At 50.3% G+C, this 18,471-nt stretch overlaps 1 protein-coding gene across 1 annotated transcript; it reads left to right on the forward strand.

Moving 5' to 3' along the window:
- Positions 1-682: 682 nt before the first annotated feature.
- On the forward strand, positions 683-17,029 carry AGMAT (agmatinase). The gene is made up of 7 exons (XM_063145199.1): positions 683-1,114; positions 4,604-4,806; positions 6,145-6,193; positions 7,769-7,964; positions 12,079-12,258; positions 13,226-13,310; positions 15,071-17,029. Exons 1-7 carry the CDS (start codon positions 723-725, stop codon positions 15,142-15,144), a joined length of 1,179 nt encoding a protein of 392 aa, XP_063001269.1. The 5' UTR covers positions 683-722; the 3' UTR covers positions 15,145-17,029.
- The last annotated feature ends 1,442 nt before the right edge of the window (positions 17,030-18,471 follow it).

Genomic DNA, 18,471 nt, shown 5'->3' on the forward strand with positions numbered 1-18,471 from the left:
CCACACCTAGGGTCATGTCGTTTTCACACTTTAGGATGCGGCACAAAACGGCACAAAACTTTGGCATATGTTTGAAAAAGATTCTAGGTTGGGGGGGTTCCAAGTTAACAGAGCCGATTTTCCACAGGGAAGGAGTTAGCAATTGGAATTTCTTGTCTTCAAATATTGTCTAATTATTTGCTGCCTGTTGAAATGTTTAACCAGAACAGTTCACACAGTTACTCAAATGAGCCATTAGTGCTACATAAGGTGTTGGTTCCCGTGGGTACACCTCTCTGTCCAGAGCACACACACACACCCCATTTAAGGTCTTTGCTTTTTAAAAAAAATCTCTCTTCAATTTATGACCTGACAGCTTCCGTTTAAAGCACAAGAACTTAATTTTAGGATTGGGACATTTCTGGCAGGAGAGAAAGAAAAGAGTGAAAAGGGACACTGGGGGAGAGAAGGGAACCATCAGTGGTCGTGCTCCTGAAGTTAAAAATCATTGTTACACAACTTGCACATTTCATGGACTTTTCAGTTCAGACTTCGAGGCCTGCAGCTGGACGGAGGCAGACTGGCTCCAGTCCCGGGCAAGATTATGAAAGGCTTCTGTGTGTACCAGCTCTGCCCTTTGAACCGAGGGCAGGACTGTCACGGATGGGTGTTCCCCTCCCTGACATTTTAAAGCGACCAAGAGGCAGCTACACAGTGTCCCGGCTCTGCTACTGCATTGCAACATGGAGGCCCTCCGTTCCGTGGGCCGCACACCCTTGTTCTGGGCGAGGGTTTGCAAAGGCAGCCTCGCCGGTGGCTCTCAGACCTTCTCCGCCCCGTTCCGGGCAGCCAGGCGTCCGTCTTCAGGGATCCGCTGCAATGCCGCGCTTCCTGCCTCCCTGCCCAGAGCTCAGTGTGGCTCCTTCTTGAAAAGTTTCAGAGTCAAGAGCGTTCTCCCTCGCTGCCTGAGTTCAAACTCCAGCTCCAATTTCCCACCCAGCGCTGAGCTTGTGGCCAGACCTGTGGGGGTTTGTTCTATGTTCAGGCTCCCAATCCAGGACTCGGCAGAAGGGTTGGATGCGGCATTCGTCGGGGTCCCCCTTGACACGGGGACCTCCAACCGTCCCGGGGCCAGGTAAGCAGAGGCTGTTCTTGGCAGAGCGTGGGTTGAGAGGAGATTCATGCTGGCCGGTAGGTTGGGGGAAAGGCCAGAGTTCAAATCCAGGCAAAGTTGAGAATCTAAGCAACGAAATGAAAGAATATTGTACATATAAGCTCTCTCTAAATTCTAAGATTGCAATGGTGCTGTCAAAGCCGGACTTTGGGGAGAGGTCCAGGGCCCCACTCATAAGGCTTAGCAGAAGGGCCCCCAAATGCGTCAGGGCTGGCTTGCCACATTTTGAAGCAATGTACATTACTATTTAGGTCCAAAGACTAAAACTACCTACCCCACTGCACCGTTGCTTCCAACATTCGTCTCAAATCAAATCTCTCTCCAGATTTTGGAGTTTTTCAATCATAGAATCATAGAATAGCAGAGTTGGAAGGGGCCTACAAGGCCATCGAGTCCACCCTAAAGCATCCCTGACAGATGGCTATCTAGCTGCCTCTTGAATGCCTCTAGTGTGAGAGAGCCCACAACCTCCCTAGGGAACTGGTTCCATTGTCGTACTGCTCTAACTGTCAGGAAGTTTTTCCTGATGTCCAGCTGGAATCTGGCTTCCTTTAACTTGAGCCCATTATTCCGTGTCCCGCACTCTGAGAGGATCGAGAAGAGATCCTGGCCCTCCTCTGTGTGACAACCTTTTAAGTCTTTGAAGAGTGCTCTCATGTCTCCCCTCAATCTTCTCTTCTCCTCCTGCTCCTCCGTCTCACCATCACCGTTGTCTGGGCTAGAGCAAGAGACAGGCTAGAGCAAGAGACAGGCTACCCCCTTGATGTCATCCAGCCCATGGAATCATAGAATCATAGAATAGCAGAGTTGGAAGGGGCCTACAAGGCCATCGAGTCCACCCTAAAGCATCCCTGACAGATGGCTATCTAGCTGCCTCTTGAATGCCTCTAGTGTGAGAGAGCCCACAACCTCCCTAGGGAACTGGTTCCATTGTCGTACTGCTCTAACAGTCAGGTAGCTTTTCCTGATGTCCAGCCGGAATCTGGCTTCCTGTAACTTGAGCCCGTTATTCCGTGTCCTGCACTCTGGGAGGATCGAGAAGAGATCCTGGCCCTTCTCTGTGTGACAACCTTTTAAGTATTTGAAGAGTGCTCTCATGTCTCCCCTCAATCTTCTCTTCTCCAGGCTAAACATGCCCAGTTCTTCCAGTCTCTCTTCATAGGGCTTTGTTTCCTGGTCCCGCTTTTGAAGTAGAAGCGATGTATTAAGAAAAGCTCTTTTGTTTCATTTACACATTTTGTACAGAGCACTGTGCATGGTGATTTTGGCAGAGCATTCATTTTACACACACACCCCTCTATATTACTGATGCACATTGATAAAACCTTACAAAATCTTGCATCAAGATGTTTAGTGTGTGCAGCGTTTACCAACAGACAGGGGCATGTCTGAATAGCAGTAAAACACCACACCAAAAGAATCAAGATGGCATCACACGACCATCCCATCAAGGTTGCTTTGCTTTTCCCCCCGTTGTTGATGTTTTTCAGTTCATTGATAAAAGGTACATTAAATATAACCGTAAAACAGCTGTGCTACAATACGTTGCGAAAAGCTCAGAATATACCTCAGCTGCTGCAGTGTGTGAAGGGGTAGGTTGGGCACTGCCGTAGCATCCGTGCAAGTTCATTTAGGTGCATGTGTTCCTCCAGTCTCATCTCAGAGACGCAAGGTGTAGAAATGCCAAACCAGGACCTCACTCCTGATGAATGACAAGGGTAGGAACTCACACTGACATAAATTTAATAATGCATTCTCAAAAGGCAAAAATAGAGAGAGTTCATGTACCAGCAATGCCAGCCAGAAAATTAGGACAGTCAAAGGTAAATAGGGACAGGTGATGTGTGCCCACATAAGGAATCATAGACTCGGAGTTGAATGAACCTCAGGGATCATGTAGTCCAACCCCCTTTTCAATGCAGGATGCATCGTGTTTTAAATTTGTTAGTTGTTTTTATGCACTTCATGGTTTTAATTTTTGTGATCTGCCCAGAGAGTTTCGGCTATTGGGCGGTATAAAAATGTAATAAATAAATAAATAAACTATAGGTGGTGATCAAACCTCTGTTTAAATAGGATCTTGCAATTGTAGATCACAAGCTGAATACGAGCCAACAGTGTGTTGTGGCTGCAAAAAAAGCAAATGCTATTTTGGGATGCTTTGATAGAAGTAGAGCTTCCAAATTGCTCGAGGTACTGGTTCCTCTCTATTCGGCCCTGGTTAGGCCTCATCTAGAGTATTGCGTCCAGTTCTGGGCTCCACAATTCAAGAAGGACGCAGACAAGCTGGAGCGGGTTCAGAGGAGGGCAACCAGGATGATCAGGGGTCTGGAAACAAAGCCCTATGAAGAGAGTCTGAAAGAACTGGGCATGTATAGCCTGGAGAAGAGAAGATTGAGGGGAAACATGATAGCACTCTTCAAATACTTAAAAGGTTGTGACACAGAGGAGGGCCAGGACCTCTTCTCGATCCTCCCAGAGTGCAGGACACGGAATAACGGGCTCAAGTTAAAGGAAGCCAGATTCCAGCTGGACATCAGGAAAAACTTCCTGACTGTTAGAGCAGTACGACAATGGAATCAGTTACCTAGGGAGGTTGTGGAATCTCCCACACTCGAGGCCTTCAAGAGGCAGCTGGACAACACTCTGTCAGGGATGCTTTAGGGTGGATTCCTGCATTGAGCAGGGGGTTGGACTTGATGCCCTTGTAGGCCCCTTCCAACTCTGCTATTCTATGATCTCCAGCAAAAGAGAGCTGTTCTGAGCAAGCCAAGTAGGAGGGTGTTCTTCTCGATCACATTCTGTTCCCTGACTCTTTGAGCTTCAGGAACAGCTCCCTGTTGCAAGGAAAGCAAATTTGCCTGCAGTGGCTAGTGTTTGGCCATTTGGGGCTCAGGTAAGAGTTGAGAACAGTTGTAAAAAGGAACAACGTTAAGCCCAAGGGGAGACCAACCATCTGCCAGGGCCGAAGCAATCGCAGTGAACAATCACTTCCCCGCCTGTTCCATTTGCCCTGGGAATGTGGATGGAAGGGGAAATAGTGCTCTTGACCACTAGAAGCTGGCAGCTCCAAAGTCCATGGGGCAGGGAATCCACTCCAGGTTTCACTCAGAACCAGACAGAACTCAGAGCAGTCAGGGTTTGGGACCGACATCCCCAAAATCAGTCTGGACTCTAAGATGGTTTTGGATCTGGCCCTTGGCAGCACTTGACCTGTCCAAATCCCTGGCCATCTCTACATGCCCAGGGGACGGAGCCCTCACCCCACCCCCCCAATATGGCTTTGAGACAGGGCCTATTGTGTGACCAATCAGAGGTGGAGGAGACGTCCAGGAGGCCCCAATCCCTGACATCAAGGTTTCTCAGGTGCTTCAGACAGACACACGCGATGTCAACGTGTCAGGAGAAAGTGGGGTCCATGAACAGCAGCGGCGGCGGCTTCTTTTCCAGGTTTGGCCCTCGCCATATCCGGGCTGAATCGGGGATGGTGAGGCGGTACAACCCAAGCACTGGGGCGGACCCATACGTGTCCCTCGTGGTCGCTGACATTGGCGATGTGAACGTCAACCTGTATAACCTGGCGGACAGCTGCAGGCGAATCCGGGAGGCCTTTCAAAAGATTGTGGCGGGGGGCTGCGTACCCCTCACGCTGGGTAAGGATGCGGCCAAGCGGTCTTGTGTGGCTTTGAGCACAGAAGAGCAGATACACGGAGAATAAGGTTCTGCCCCTTGACAGTTTCCTGGTCAGTAGCCGTGAGAGGGGGAATCCCATCTCTCAGGAATTCATCTAACTGCAACAATCGCATGGGGCAAGGATTTCTGCAGATGAGGACGCATGTAACTAAAGGAGTACGGGTTCCACAGATGAGGAAACATGTAACCAAAGGAGTAGGGGTTCCACAGATGAAGACACATGTAACCAAAGGAGTAGGGGTTCCACAGATGAGGAAACATGTAACCAAAGGAGTAGGGGTTCCACAGATGAGGAAACATGTAACTAAAGGAGTAGGGGTTCCACAGATGAGGACACATGTAACCAAAGGAGTAGGGGTTCCACAGATGAGGAAACATGTAACTAAAGGAGTAGGGGTTCCACAGATGAGGACACATGTAACCAAAGGAGTAGGGGTTCCACAGATGAGGACACATGTAACCAAAGGAGTAGGGGTTCCACAGATGAGGAAACATGTAACCAAAGGAGTAGGGTTCCACAGATGAGGAAACATGTAACCAAAGGAGTAGGGGTTCTACAGATGAGGGCACATGTAACCAAAGGAGTAGGGGTTCCACAGATGAAGACACATGTAACCAAAGGAGTATGGGTTCCACAGATGAGGAAACATGTAACTAAAGGAGTAGGGGTTCCACAGATGAGGACACATGTAACCAAAGGAGTAGGGGTTCCACAGATGAAGACACATGTAACCAAAGGAGTAGGGGTTCCACAGATGAGGGCACATGTAACCAAAGGAGTACAGGTTCCACAGATGAGGGCACATGTAACCAAAGGAGTACAGGTTCCATAGATGAAGTCACATGTAACTAAAGGAGTAGGGGTTCCACAGATGAAGACACATGTAACTAAAGGCATAGGGGTTCCATAGATGAGGACACTTGTAACTAAAAGAGTAGGGGTTCCACAGATGAGGACACATGTAACCAAAGGAGTAGGGGTTCCACAGATGAGGACATGTGTAAATAAAGGAGTAGGGGTTCCACAGATTAGGACACATGTAACCAAAGGAGTAGGGTGGGACTCAAAAGAACCTACCTTTATCTTGGGGGGGGGTACAATTTCCTTCTGCCCCTACCCTGCATGGCATAATGCAGAACTCTTGTTCCCATGGCTGGGGAAAGCAGCACAGGACTAACCAGGATACTTCTCTTGGCTTTGATGGGGGATTTGAGCAGAAACCTGAGGGAGCCCCCAGTACTGCAGAGGGAAGAGCAGCAGTGGCCGGTCGTCACTTGGCTGCACTTTGTTTTTGCAGGTGGAGACCACACGATAACATACCCCATCCTGCAGGCCGTCGCTGAGAAGTGAGTGAGAATGGGGAATGTGATGGAACCGCCAGGCTTGACTCAGCGATTCCCCGGTCGGAGAAGGGGGGTCTGGCTCGGCCAGCCCAGACACACGCCCCTTCACTGCCACTTTTTAACCCTTTGGGAGTCTAGGTTCTCAAGGAACGACACCACACAGGAGATAGGGACCAAACACTTTTATTCTTCACACCAAACACTTTTATTCTTCACACAAACACATTTACCTTAATGTGTGGACTTCAGGGTCCACACATTAAGGTAAACACGTAAGAGGTTTGGGGGGGAACACACGGACAAAGGAATGACACACTTCGGACAGCAGGGACTAATACCTCCCCCTCCCCCTTTTTGCACACTCAAACCAATTGGATTCGCACACTCACTCCCCACTAACCACCCACCAGCCGTAACTCCGGCAAGGTCTCTTGCCCACTTGTTCCCAAACCTATTCTAAAACAAAACAAACACTTAACTCTGCAACTCAACCTTTGTTGCTCACTTTGACTCAGCTCCACACCACTCGAACTAGACTCCTTCCCTCAGCGGTCATGTGGAGCGTCCGCCATACAGCCGGCCTGGCTTGGAGGCTCTTGCTCACCATGCACACACCAGACTCCTGACACCCACAGGAAAGAGACCGGACCCTTGGGTGCCCAAGCTTTTATCTCTTTCTGGGACCCCCTTATCACCAGATCCACTCTGACCAATTGAAACCCCCTAGCAACCCACACCTCACCCAAAGGGAGGGGGGAATGCTCCCAGACATTGCACAGCTGCAACTTGCTATTCTCTCCCCCTCACCCTGGTACCAGCCCGGGGAAGCATTATCAGATCCCAGGCACTGATCGCAAAAGCGCAGCCTTGGCATTTAACTTGCTACTTCTTTGGACACAAAGAAACCCATCTCCTTCTCTCCGGGATAAAGCAAAGATGTTTTCTTAAAGGGACCATGGGGGAAAGCCACCAATGGGTGAGCAGCAGGCTGCTGAAGCCCTTGCTGCAGGGAAGGACCAGCAAGGAGTGGTGTTGCATCAGCATTTTCTAAGTCTAAGTCAAAAGGTTCCAGGGCATTTTTAAAAAAGAACACCAGCTGAGGGGATGCTCCAATAGGGGATTAGGGAAACCTCCCCCAAACTGACAGCATCCAGATGTGTTGGACTACAGCTCCCATAATCCCCCAGCTAGGGGATTTTGGGAGTTGTAGTCCAACATATTTGGAGGCCATCAGCTTGGGGGAGGCTGGATTAGGGAGATGACTTGAAAGACTCCCAGAAAAAGGCAGTTTTTGAGGATGGATTTAAGAGAGGGGGTTGCACGGAGGTGTTCTGGGAGGCAGTCCCAGGCCTAAGAGGCAGAATGGACCAATGGGAGGGGTCATTTCAAGGGCAGGAGGCTGGACCGACGGAGGGTGGTGGAGCTGGGCAGGTCACAGCAAGGGACGCATCAGGATAGCAGAACGGAGAGATATGGAGGCTACACTACAGAGGCCACAAGAAATAACTGAGCCTGCTCCCAGGTCAGCCTTGGAGGGCGTTTCCTTGCGTGCTTTTGAAGCGTCTCCTTTTCAACCAGGTACGGCCCCGTGGGGCTGGTGCATGTGGACGCTCACACAGACACGGGTGACCAGGCGTTAGGGGAAAAGATCTATCACGGGACTCCCTTCCGGCGCTGTGTGGACGAGGGGCTCCTGGACTGCAAGCGGGTGGTCCAGATCGGAATCCGTGGCTCCTCCTACTCGCAAGATCCTTACAAGTATAGCCGGGAACAGGTACTGGATCAGAGGCCGGAAGCCAGTGGTAGGAGGGTGCTGTTGCACTCATGTCCTGCTTGAGGGTTCCTGGCCAATGGCTGTATGAGATGGACCCTTGGTCTGACCCAGCGTGGCTCTTCTGATGGTCAAACAATGCATAAACAATGGAATTTGCTACAAGCCACCCATTTGGATGACTTTGAAAGGGGATCAGACAAATTCCTAGAGGAGAAGGCTATCCATGGCTACTAGTAGTCCTGATGGCTATGTGCTACCTCCATTTTCAGAGGCAGTAAGCCTGTGTGCACCAGTTGCTGGGGAACACGGATGGGAGAGTGCTTTGTACCCATGTCCTGCTTGTGGGTCCCTGGTCGACAGGAGGTTGGCCACTGTGGCAACTGAGTGCTGGACTAGATGGACCCTTGGTCTGATCCAGCAGGGCTCTTCCTATGTTCTTATGATCATCCTTTGTAACAGGGCTGGCGTCATAGGTAGGCATGTCGGGCACCAGCCGACGACCCTCAGGGCCCTCTGGACTCACTCCTCCTCTTCACCATGGCAACTGGCTTGTTCACCTGTCTCTTGCTCTAGCCCAGACAACGGTGATGGTGAGATGGAGGAGCAGGAGGAGAAGAGAAGATTGAGGGGAGACGTGATAGCACTCTTCAAATACTTAAAAGGTTGCCCCACAGAGGAGGGCCAGGATCTCTTCTCGATCCTCTCAGAGTGCAGGACATGGAATAACGGGCTCAAGTTAAAGGAAGCCAGATTCCGGCTGGACATCAGGAAAAACTTCCTGACTGTTAGAGCAGTGCGACGGTGGAATCAGCTACCTAGGGAGGTTGTGGGCTCTCCCACACTAGAGGCCTTCAGGAGGCAGGTGGACCACCATCTGTCGGGGATGCTTTAGGGTGGATTCCTGCATTGAGCAGGGGGTTGGACTCGATGGCCTTGTAGGCCCCTTCCAACTCTGCTATTCTATGATTCTATGTTCCTAGATGGAAGATGCAAGCCCTTGAGCATGGCCAAGCCAACTTAAGCTGCACCCTTGAAAGGGGTCTTAGAGACCAACGTGGGGTCCTCTAGGTATTCTGGCCGACAGCTCCCCTCATCCCTCATCATTGGCTAGGCTGGCGGGAGTTGTGAGCCAGAACATCTGAAAGGGCACAAGTTGCCCATGCCTGATCTGGTCCACCCCACCACCCCATCCCACCGCGGTTCAAGAATCTCGCCATTCCAGCATCCCCGACAGTAGAAGGTCTTCCAGCCTCTGATCAAATACTTTTGGTGAAGGAGAGCCCACCACCTCCTGGCACAGTCTGCACCCCTTCTGAACAGCTCTCGCTGTTAAAAAAAAATTATCCTGACCCTTAAGCCAAAATCTCCTTCCTGGCAGCTTCCTTCTAGCGGTTCTAGTCCTGTCCTCGGGAGCGACAGAGAACAAGAAGGCTCCATCTTCAGCCTGGCAGCCTTTCAGATATTTGAAGGCTGTGATCACGTCTCCCCTGGATCTTCTCTTCCCCAGGCTAATTATCCCCGGCTCTTTCAACCGTTCGTTTTAGGACTTGGCTTCCACATCCTTCAACATCCTGACTGCTCTCCTCTAGACGCGCTCCAGCTTGTTAATGTCCTTCTTAAAACCTGGCACAAAGAACTGGGAGCGATAATCCAGCCTGACCAGCATAGAGACTTTTTATTGCTCCTTTGGTTCGTTCAGCCCAGCGTTCCACTCCTGAATTCTGCTTTAACTAGGAGAATTTCTAAAACGATGCCCACTTTGATGCAGCTTGCAAATCCTTTGGTTTCTTCGCTTCTCCCCTCTACCTGCATTACTGATGTGCACATAAACCTTTAGAAAAACACTGCAATAAATAAATGTAGTTATTTGGTACATTTATTCCCTGCCTTTTCCTCTAAGGAGCCCACGGTCCTCCTCCTCCGCTCCATTTTATCCTCACAACAGCTCTGCCAGGTAGGTTAGGCAGCCACTGACCCAAATTCACCCAGTGAGCTTCATGACTGATGGAGAGTTGAACCCAGGTCTCTTCAGTCCCAATCTAGCACTCTAACCAGTACACCACACTGGCTCAAAATAAGCCTGTCTTGTTGTGATTGTCCCTAGCACTGCATCAAGACTCTCTCGGTGGGGCATTTTTCTCCTGCACACATGCAGCCAGCGTGTGTCGACACAACTCTGCACAAAAAGTAGCCAGGTGGCCCGGCCATACAATAACATCAAGGATAGATTCTCAGCAGTGTTTCTTCTGTCCCTGATGTGCATATTTTTTTAGTGTCGGGGTGTGTGCGTAGGGAGCGAGACACAGATGAGCTGAATGCTTTGGCGGATTTGCCCATGCACGCAGTGCTCTGAACAAATTCAGGAATATGTTCAGGTGATTTTCGCCCTGTCCTGGACGGGGTTGCACTCTCCCTAAAGGATCGGGTCCGTAGTTTGGGGGTGCTCTTGGATCCAGAACTGTCACTTGAGGCACAGGTGAACTCAGTGGCAAAGAGCACCTTTTATCAGCTTAGGCTGATATACCAACTGCGCCCTTATCTGGACAGAGATAGCCCAGCTACAGTGATCCATGCTCTGATAACCTCTTGTTTGGATTACTGAAATGCATTATATGTGGGGCTGCCTTTGAAAACGGTCTGGAAGCTTCAGCTGGTACAAAACAGAGCAGCCTGTTTACTAACAGGGACTGGTCGGCGAGATCACATTACGCCAGTCCTTTTACAACTTCATTGGCTGCCAGTCCAGGTCAGGGCCAGATTCAAAGTGCTGGTATTGACATTTAAAGCCCTAAACCGTTTGGGGCCAGGTTATTTGAAGGAACGCCTCCTCCCATATGTACCTGCCTGGACCTTAAGATCATCTACAGGGGCCCTTCTCTGTGAGCCCCTGCCAAAGGAAGTGAGGCAGGTGGCTACTAGGAGGAGGGCCTTCTCCGCTGTGGCACCCCAGCTGTGGAATGAGCTCCCCAGAGAGGTCTGCCTGGCGCCTACACTGTACTCCTTTCGTCGCCAGCTGAAGACCTTTTTATTCTCTCAGTACTTTAACACTTAATTTTAACTTAAATTTAAATTTTACTGTTTTAACTCTGTATTTTAATTTTATATCAGTTTTGCTGCGTGGTTTTTATCCTGGTTGTGCTTTTTATATTGTATTTTGTATTTGTGTTTTTAACCTGTTGGCTGTTTTATGATGGTTTTAATTTTTGTGGACCGCCCAGAGAGCTTCGGCTATTGGGCGGTATAAAAATGTAATAAATAAATAAATAAATAAATAAATAATAAAAAAGAACAGGGCATTTCTAATCCAGCAATGGTGGAGAGGGAGTCTAGTTCAGGTCACAGGTCCAGCCCCGCGCATCTGGTTGCAGGTTATGGGAAAGAGCCCTCTCTCCCTAAGAGACCAGCGGCCCATCAATGCAGACAACATGGCAATAAGAGGACAAATAGTCTCACTTGGTGTGGTGTAGTGGTTAGAGCGTTGGACTGGGAGTCGGGAGATCCGGGTTCTAGTCCCCACTTGGCCATGGAAACCCACTTGGTGACTTTGGGCCAGTCACGGACTCTCAGCCCAGCCCACCTCACAGGGTTGTTGTTGTGACGACAAAATGGAGAGGAGGGTTATGGTATGCCACCGTGGGTTCCTTGGGGGGTGGGGGGAAGGTGGGATATAAATGCAACAATAAATAAATAAATCAGCTTCCTTTGTTACTTCCTCTTTATACAGTCCTATGTTCATAATGTGCTATTATTAACAAGACCCAAGGCTGCCCAAAATGCAGGGAGGAATCAGGACGGGGAGTTTCCAAAGCCACTCAGATGGAGAGTGCTTCTTCTGGTGTCTCCTCCAAGTGCCCAAGCCAATCCTTGGCGGAAGGCAAGCAGTGAAAACCTCTGCATACTAAACCGTTACGTTCAATGGGACTTACTCCCAATCCCGGGGAAGCGTGTACAGGATTGCACCCTTCGCCTCCACAAGCTGCTTGCATTGGCAGAAGCTCGGTGAACTTGCCCGGTCTCTTCCAGGAGAGAAAACTTTCTCCCTGGGACAGGGCCTCCTCAGCCCCAGGGTTTCCCCATCCAAAAGCTTCTGCCGCTGTTTCTCTCATCCCAACAGGGCTTCCGGGTAGTGCTCGCCGAAGACTGCTGGATGAAGTCGCTAGTCCCTTTGATGGCAGAGGTGAGGAAGCAGATGGGAGACCAGCCTGTGTACATCAGCTTTGATATCGATGGAATAGACCCCGCCTACGCCCCTGGCACGGGGACACCAGAGATTGCTGGCCTCACACCTGTCCAGGTAAGACACGTGCAAAGGCAGGCAAGCATTACAGCTGCGACGAATTAAAAACCCAACACGCCTGGAGGGCACTGGGTTGGGGAAGGCTGCTATAGGACATAAGGCACCTCCGGACACCAGCCAAGTCCCTTTCTCCCTGCACAGAGAGGCACGGAGGTTGATCAAGCAGAATTCAAGAGAGTGGAATGCAGGCTGGAACCCAGAGGACAAGGAGGCAGAACGTCTCTCAATTGGAGCTCTGTGCCTCTCTCTGCACAGAGGAAGGAAAAATGGCTGCACAGGTCATCCTCAGGGGTCCTTCTCCCTGAGCCCCTGCCAAAGAAGTGAGGCAGGTGGCTACCAGGAGCAGGGCCTTCTCTGCTCTGGCACCCCGGCTGTGGAATGAGCTCCCTAAAATGGTTCGCCTGGCATCTACACTATACTCTTTCAGATGCCAGGTGAAGACCTTTATATTTTCTCAGCATTTAAAATCTATTAAATTAATTTAAACTTCGCCATTTTAAATTTGTATTTTAAAACCTGGATCAAATTCTGCATTGTTGCTCGGTTTTATCCTGGTTGTGTTTTTATACTGTGTTTTATATTGTGCTTTTATACTGGTTTTGTTTTCTATTTTGAAGGGTTTCCCTGGTTTTAATTTTTGTAAACCGCCCTGAGAGCTTTGGCTATTGGGCAATATAAAAATGCAATCAATAAATAAATGATGGCCACCTCATTGTTCCAGGGTGGTGGATCAGCCCCCCCCCCAATCAAAAACCATTTGAACCCCCTGCTGGATACCACAAACCAGTCATCTCCTGCAGCACCTGATTGGCCCATTCCGGTTTCAGGCATTTGACGCCGTCTGGATCCCTGCTGCGACGAGATCTCCTTCTGCAAAAGGAGTTTTCCTTCCACTTTTTAAAGTCAGCGCGACGATTCCACACCCACCCCGTCAACCCGCTTTCTTCCTCTCCCTTTCAAACAGGCCCTGGAGATCATTCGCGGCTGTCAAGGACTGAACATTGTCGGGGGCGACCTTGTCGAAGTAGCTCCAATGTACGATGCTTCTGGTAAGCGGTTGGACCCAGCACAAGATAGATGTATGTATGTATTAGGGGTGTGCACGGACCCCCCAATCTTCTTCGCGGCCGATCCGCAAATTGCGGATCAGGCCCGCTCCACCCCACCTCGATCCGCCTGGGGGCTACTCTGCTCCGCTGCGGAGCTCTGGCTCCGAATCGGAGCTCCGCAGTGGCGGGGAGTGGCATCAGGTAAGGACTCCCCTCCCCCTTACCTGTGTCCGTCGTGGCCCATCCCAGCTTCACTAGAGCCCGCGGCTCAACCAGGAACTGTAGGCCCCGATTGCGGCCTACACTTCCTGGTTGAGCCGCAGGCTCTAGTGAAGCTGAGATGGGCCGCGACGGACTCAGGTAATACCCCCCTCCCACTTTGTCCCTTACCTGGCTCTGCCGCCGTTGCCATACGGGCAGCGGTGGCAGCAGGGCCAGGTAAACCCCCCTCCCTCCTCTCCCTTACCTGCGTCTGTACGCTAGGGTGACCATATTTGGGAAACCAAAAAAGAGGACACCTAGTGTGTGGGGGGGAAGCAGCTTTCTGAGTCCTGCAGAAAGTACGTTATTCCCCCGCCACCTTAAAGAACCCGATTGGAGTGGAGGAGGGGAAAGGATTTCATTCTGCACCACCACCATCCACTCCAATGGGGGCCTTTTCTATAATGTCCACGAATGACCCACTTTCCCCTTTAAGACCTCAATTGGAGCTCGGGGTGGGGGAATGATGTGCCTCAAGAAAGCATGTCACTCCCTCCTGCCATGCTAATGGCAGCCTTAAAGGGGAAGGTGTGTCATTCCAGGACATTATTGAAAATGATAGAAAACCCCCCCTGACACCATGGAAAGAACAAAAAACAGGACAAATCCGGGTAAATCCTGACAGTTGGTCACCCTACTGTACGCTGTCCCGTGGCTGTTTCAACTGAGTCCGAGGACTCAACCAGGGAGACTAGGCCACAGTTGCGGCCTAGTCTTCCTGGTTGAGTCCTTGGGCTCAATTGAAGCAGCCGCGGGACCGCAGAGGGACTCAGGTAAGACCCCCCTCCCCCTTGGTCCCTTACCTGGCTCTGCCGCTGTCGCCGCATGGGCGGTGGCAGCGGCAGGGCCAGGTAAACCCCCTCCCTCCTCTCCCTTACCTGCGTTCGTACGCGGTCCCGCGGCTGCTTCAACTGAGCCCGAGGACTCAAACAGTCCTCGGGCTCAGTTGAAGCAGCCGCGGGACCGCGGACGGACGCAGGTAAGGGAGAGGAGGGAGGGGGGTTACCTGGCCCTGCCGCCATCGCAGCAGGGCCAAGTAAACCCCACTTACCTTTTTGGCGGAGTTCTGGATCGAGGCGAAGGATCCGCCTTCACCTCGATCCGCTCCGCAACACTCCGTGGGTCCCCCAATCCTCTTTGCCTCCGCCTTAAGGGGAGGTGAAGCCCCCCGCTCCGTCCTGCTTCTCCGGTTCGAGGAGAAGCGGAGCACATCCCTAGTATGTATGTATGTATGTATGTATGTCACTTTGGCCACGAACTGAGTCAGCTACGAGTCGCTTCCCAAAACCTTGAGCTTCTCAGATCATCTTTGCTAGATATAGAGCAATTCTGACTTACAGCACCTATGGAGTTCCTTGCCCACTCAGCAACGCCAGGAAATTGCCACCACCAGCCCTATTTCGCAGGCTGAAGAGAATGAGATCTGGACCCAGCTTTTGAAAGCCTAACACCATAATACACTGACGGTACGTTTTCTTTCCCTGTCCTTTTGCTTATAGGTAATACAGCCCTCCTGGGAGCAAATCTGCTCTTTGAAATCCTGTGCGCCCTCCCGCGAGTGAAGGCCGTGTAAACCCGTCCAGGGAAGTTTCCATTTTGTGCAGAAGATGCCCTCAAAGCGAAAGGGCTGCCTATTCTACCTGTGCTGGATTTCTGCAGCTCAACTTCCACCGTCTGTGCCCTTTTCAGACGTCTGGGATGCTTTAGGGTGGATTCCTGCCTTGAGCAGGGGGTTGGACTCGATGGCCTTGTAGGCCCCTTCCAACTCTGCGATTCTATGATTCTATGATCCAGGATGGACCGAAATGTTTGAGGTTGACATCACAGTAAAACCGCTCATCATGAGAATTTTCTGATTTTAGAAAGTGAAGTTGCTAGCCCTCATTGTCATAGACAACACCTCGATAGCACACAAGCAGCTGCTGCTGCGATCTTACAAAACAGAGCCGGGAGCAGGTGGACGTCTCTTGGTGGCCATTCCGGGGACGGGGGGTGCAGGAGAAAGGAACTGAGTGCAGCACCAAATGCAATCCTCCAGTCACCAACTCGGTAATCTTCTGCACAGAAAGCACGTGCAGAAATGATAAATAAACTAGGTTAGTTAAATTGCATAATTTATTGAGAGCACAGGGTAAGAACGTCTCCCTTTGTGCATTTCCCCCCACTCTAAAAGATTGAAATGCCTCTCCTTAGTTACTGGCAGGAAGAGTTTGAAGCTAATATATGCTGGCATTTGGGGGGACCCCACCCCCCTTTACTCTCGCCCGCCGCTGGGATGCAGCTCCTGAGAACTGTTCCGAAATTGGATTTGGAATTTGGGCTAAAAGAGATCCCCCACGGACATTGGTCAATCTAGTCCTGTGTCCTCTTTCATGCGGTGGCTAGTCAGACGCCTTCAGGAAGCCCACAACCAGGATTTGACTGGCAATGCCCCTTCCCTGTGGAGTGGCCCAAATCACTGATATTCAGCCACAAAAAACAACAACCACGGACCATCAACACATCTCGTCACAGTTGGGTTCCATCAATTGATCCTACACCGTGTGGACAGGCTGAGTTAAGGGAAACAGGATGAAAACCCTATGGCTCCAAAAAGAGAGCTCAGTGGTGCTTATCGCTGCTTATCACCAACATATTACACCTATGCTGCCAGGCCAGGTTTAACGTTTGGGCCCTTGTTTACAAAGCCCTAAACAACCCAGAGAACGGCTGATCTCCTACGATCAGGACGGTACCGAAGATCTGGTGCATCATGGCATGAAACAAGGCCTTTAATATTGTAGCGCCCACTCTCTGCTACTACAAACAGGGCAGGCGCTAACCCTTCCACGCTTTCGGCGCCTACTGAAAAAATAGAATCATAGTAGCGTTGGAAGGGGCCTATAAGGCCATCAAGTCCAACCCCCTGCTCAATGCAGGAATCCACCTTAAAGCATCCCTGACGGATGGTTGCCCAGCTGCCTCTTGAAGGCCTCTAGTGTGGGAGGGACCACAACCTCCCTAGCTAACTGGTTCCATTGTCGTACTGCTCTAACAATCAGGAAGTTTTTCCTGCTGTTTGGCCGGAATCTGGCTTCCTGTCACTTGAGCTCATTATTCCGTGTCCTGCACTCGGGGATGACTGAGAAGAGATCCTGGCCCTCCTCTGTGTGACAACCTTTCAAGTATTTGAAGAGTGCTATCATGTCTCCCCTCAATCTTCTCTTCTCAAGGCTAAACAAGCCCAGTTGTTTCAGACTCTCTTCATAGGGCTTTGTTTCCAGACCCCTGATCATATTTTACCCAAAATGCATTGCCAGGAAGGTAAATCTTGCCCTTTTTATGAATGCTTGCGCTACTTTTGAACATTGCTTACAAATTTCTTGAACTTAAGTGATGCATAAATATTGTTTTTTTTAAAAAAACGCCATGAAAAAGCTGGAAACTTACAAGCGTGGAAATCAGAACTGAACTGCTGCCTATTTCCAGAGGAAATCCCGTCTGCCTGTGTGCTAATTTAACATAAGACTCACCTCAAGCCAACTTCTGATCGCACATTAAAATAGTTTATTTCAGTTGCAAATCTGTAGAGTCTTAAAGCAAAACCAAACCAAAATAATATTAATGCCTGTTCACAAATACAAAAAATAATAATTAAACAAAATTAAGACAATTTGCCCAATAAGTTATTTAATCCCTGCCCTTCCCAACAGAGTATCAAAAGTGCAAAATATTTAGCTTTCTTTTTAAACCAACCCCTCCAACCTGGGTTGGATTATTATTCATACCGGTTTCTGATCAACATTTCTTTAGTGTACCAGAAGACAAAGTAGCCCTCACGAGGAGGCTGTGGGGAGAACCACGTCTTACGCCAAAAGAAAAAGTAAACGGCACACACACAGCGTCGGACACTAGACTAACGTCTCCCCTCCTGAAGATGATTCGTTTCAGGTTCTGGGAAGTCTGAAGGAGAAAGGCTTTCCATATCCCTGACAGTGGGTTGCATCCCTGTCCACTGTAGATCATTACGAGAGAAGGTCGAGTTTGTTTCGTAGCGTGCATATTTGTGTTAATGGAGTCAATTAGTGAGCGAAAGGGGACTCATCTTTTGGCAAACGAGAGGACTTCGCCCAGACGTTACTGGCAGTAGCATTCCTCTTTAGGGGGCAGAAGGCCGTTCGGAAGTCAGGCGTTGATCTACGCTGGTGCCCAAATCAGCGACAAGAAAATGGGCGGAGGTGGCGGGGGGAGAGACTGTGTGAATCGGGCATCCGGGCAAGTGTGCATTGACGAGGAGTGCCTACTTCCTACACAAGCCAAGCTGTGTGGGACAGACGGCGGAGTGTTCCCACTCCGCCATCCAAGAGAAGTACCTTTGCCCAGAACGTTTCAAGCCTATGGGAACGACCACTGGCCTTTGACTGTAGCCCCTAGGACGCCCTCGTTCTACTGTAGTCAGCCTCAGACAAAATGGCAGAAAGTAGCAGCCGGGCCATCCCCCATCGCGAGACCTGCGTGCTAAATCATCCGAACATCCTCAGGGGATGCTGAGTTCCGTTTTAGTGCTGAAGGGTCTAATAAATGCTTCCCCCGGACGTTCTTCTCAAATCCTTAAGGGCTGGGGAACCTGGAGCCTTCTGGATATTTCTAGACTCCAACTCACATCAGCCCCAGCCGGTACGGCCCATGGGCAGAGATGATGGGAGCGGTTTCCCAGCAATATCCAGAGAGCCACCTCCTTGTTCTACCCTGGAAGGCTCCACCAGTGAAACCCAAGAGGGCTGGAGCTTTCAACAGGATTTGAACCTGGCACTATATCCATTCTTATTTCAGCGCTCTCGGTTACAATAGCGCTGATTTTCTGCCCGGCACATGCAATGCATTTTAAAAAATTCCAGCACGGCTCTGCCGAGGCACCAAA

This window comes from Elgaria multicarinata, chromosome 20 (genome assembly GCF_023053635.1).
Source record: "Elgaria multicarinata webbii isolate HBS135686 ecotype San Diego chromosome 20, rElgMul1.1.pri, whole genome shotgun sequence".
Classification (NCBI taxonomy): domain Eukaryota; kingdom Metazoa; phylum Chordata; class Lepidosauria; order Squamata; family Anguidae; genus Elgaria; species Elgaria multicarinata.

What these genes read in the sequence shown, in the direction of transcription:
- AGMAT (XM_063145199.1), top strand. Translation starts at nt 723, where the DNA reads ATGGAGGCCCTCCGTTCCGTGGGCCGCACACCCTTGTTCTGGGCGAGG. An exon ending in CTGCAGGCCGTCGCTGAGAA is followed by an intron (nt 6,194 to 7,768) that starts GTGAGTGAGAAT and finishes CTTTTCAACCAG; the next exon opens with GTACGGCCCCGTGGGGCTGG. An exon ending in ACAAGTATAGCCGGGAACAG is followed by an intron (nt 7,965 to 12,078) that starts GTACTGGATCAG and finishes TCATCCCAACAG; the next exon opens with GGCTTCCGGGTAGTGCTCGC.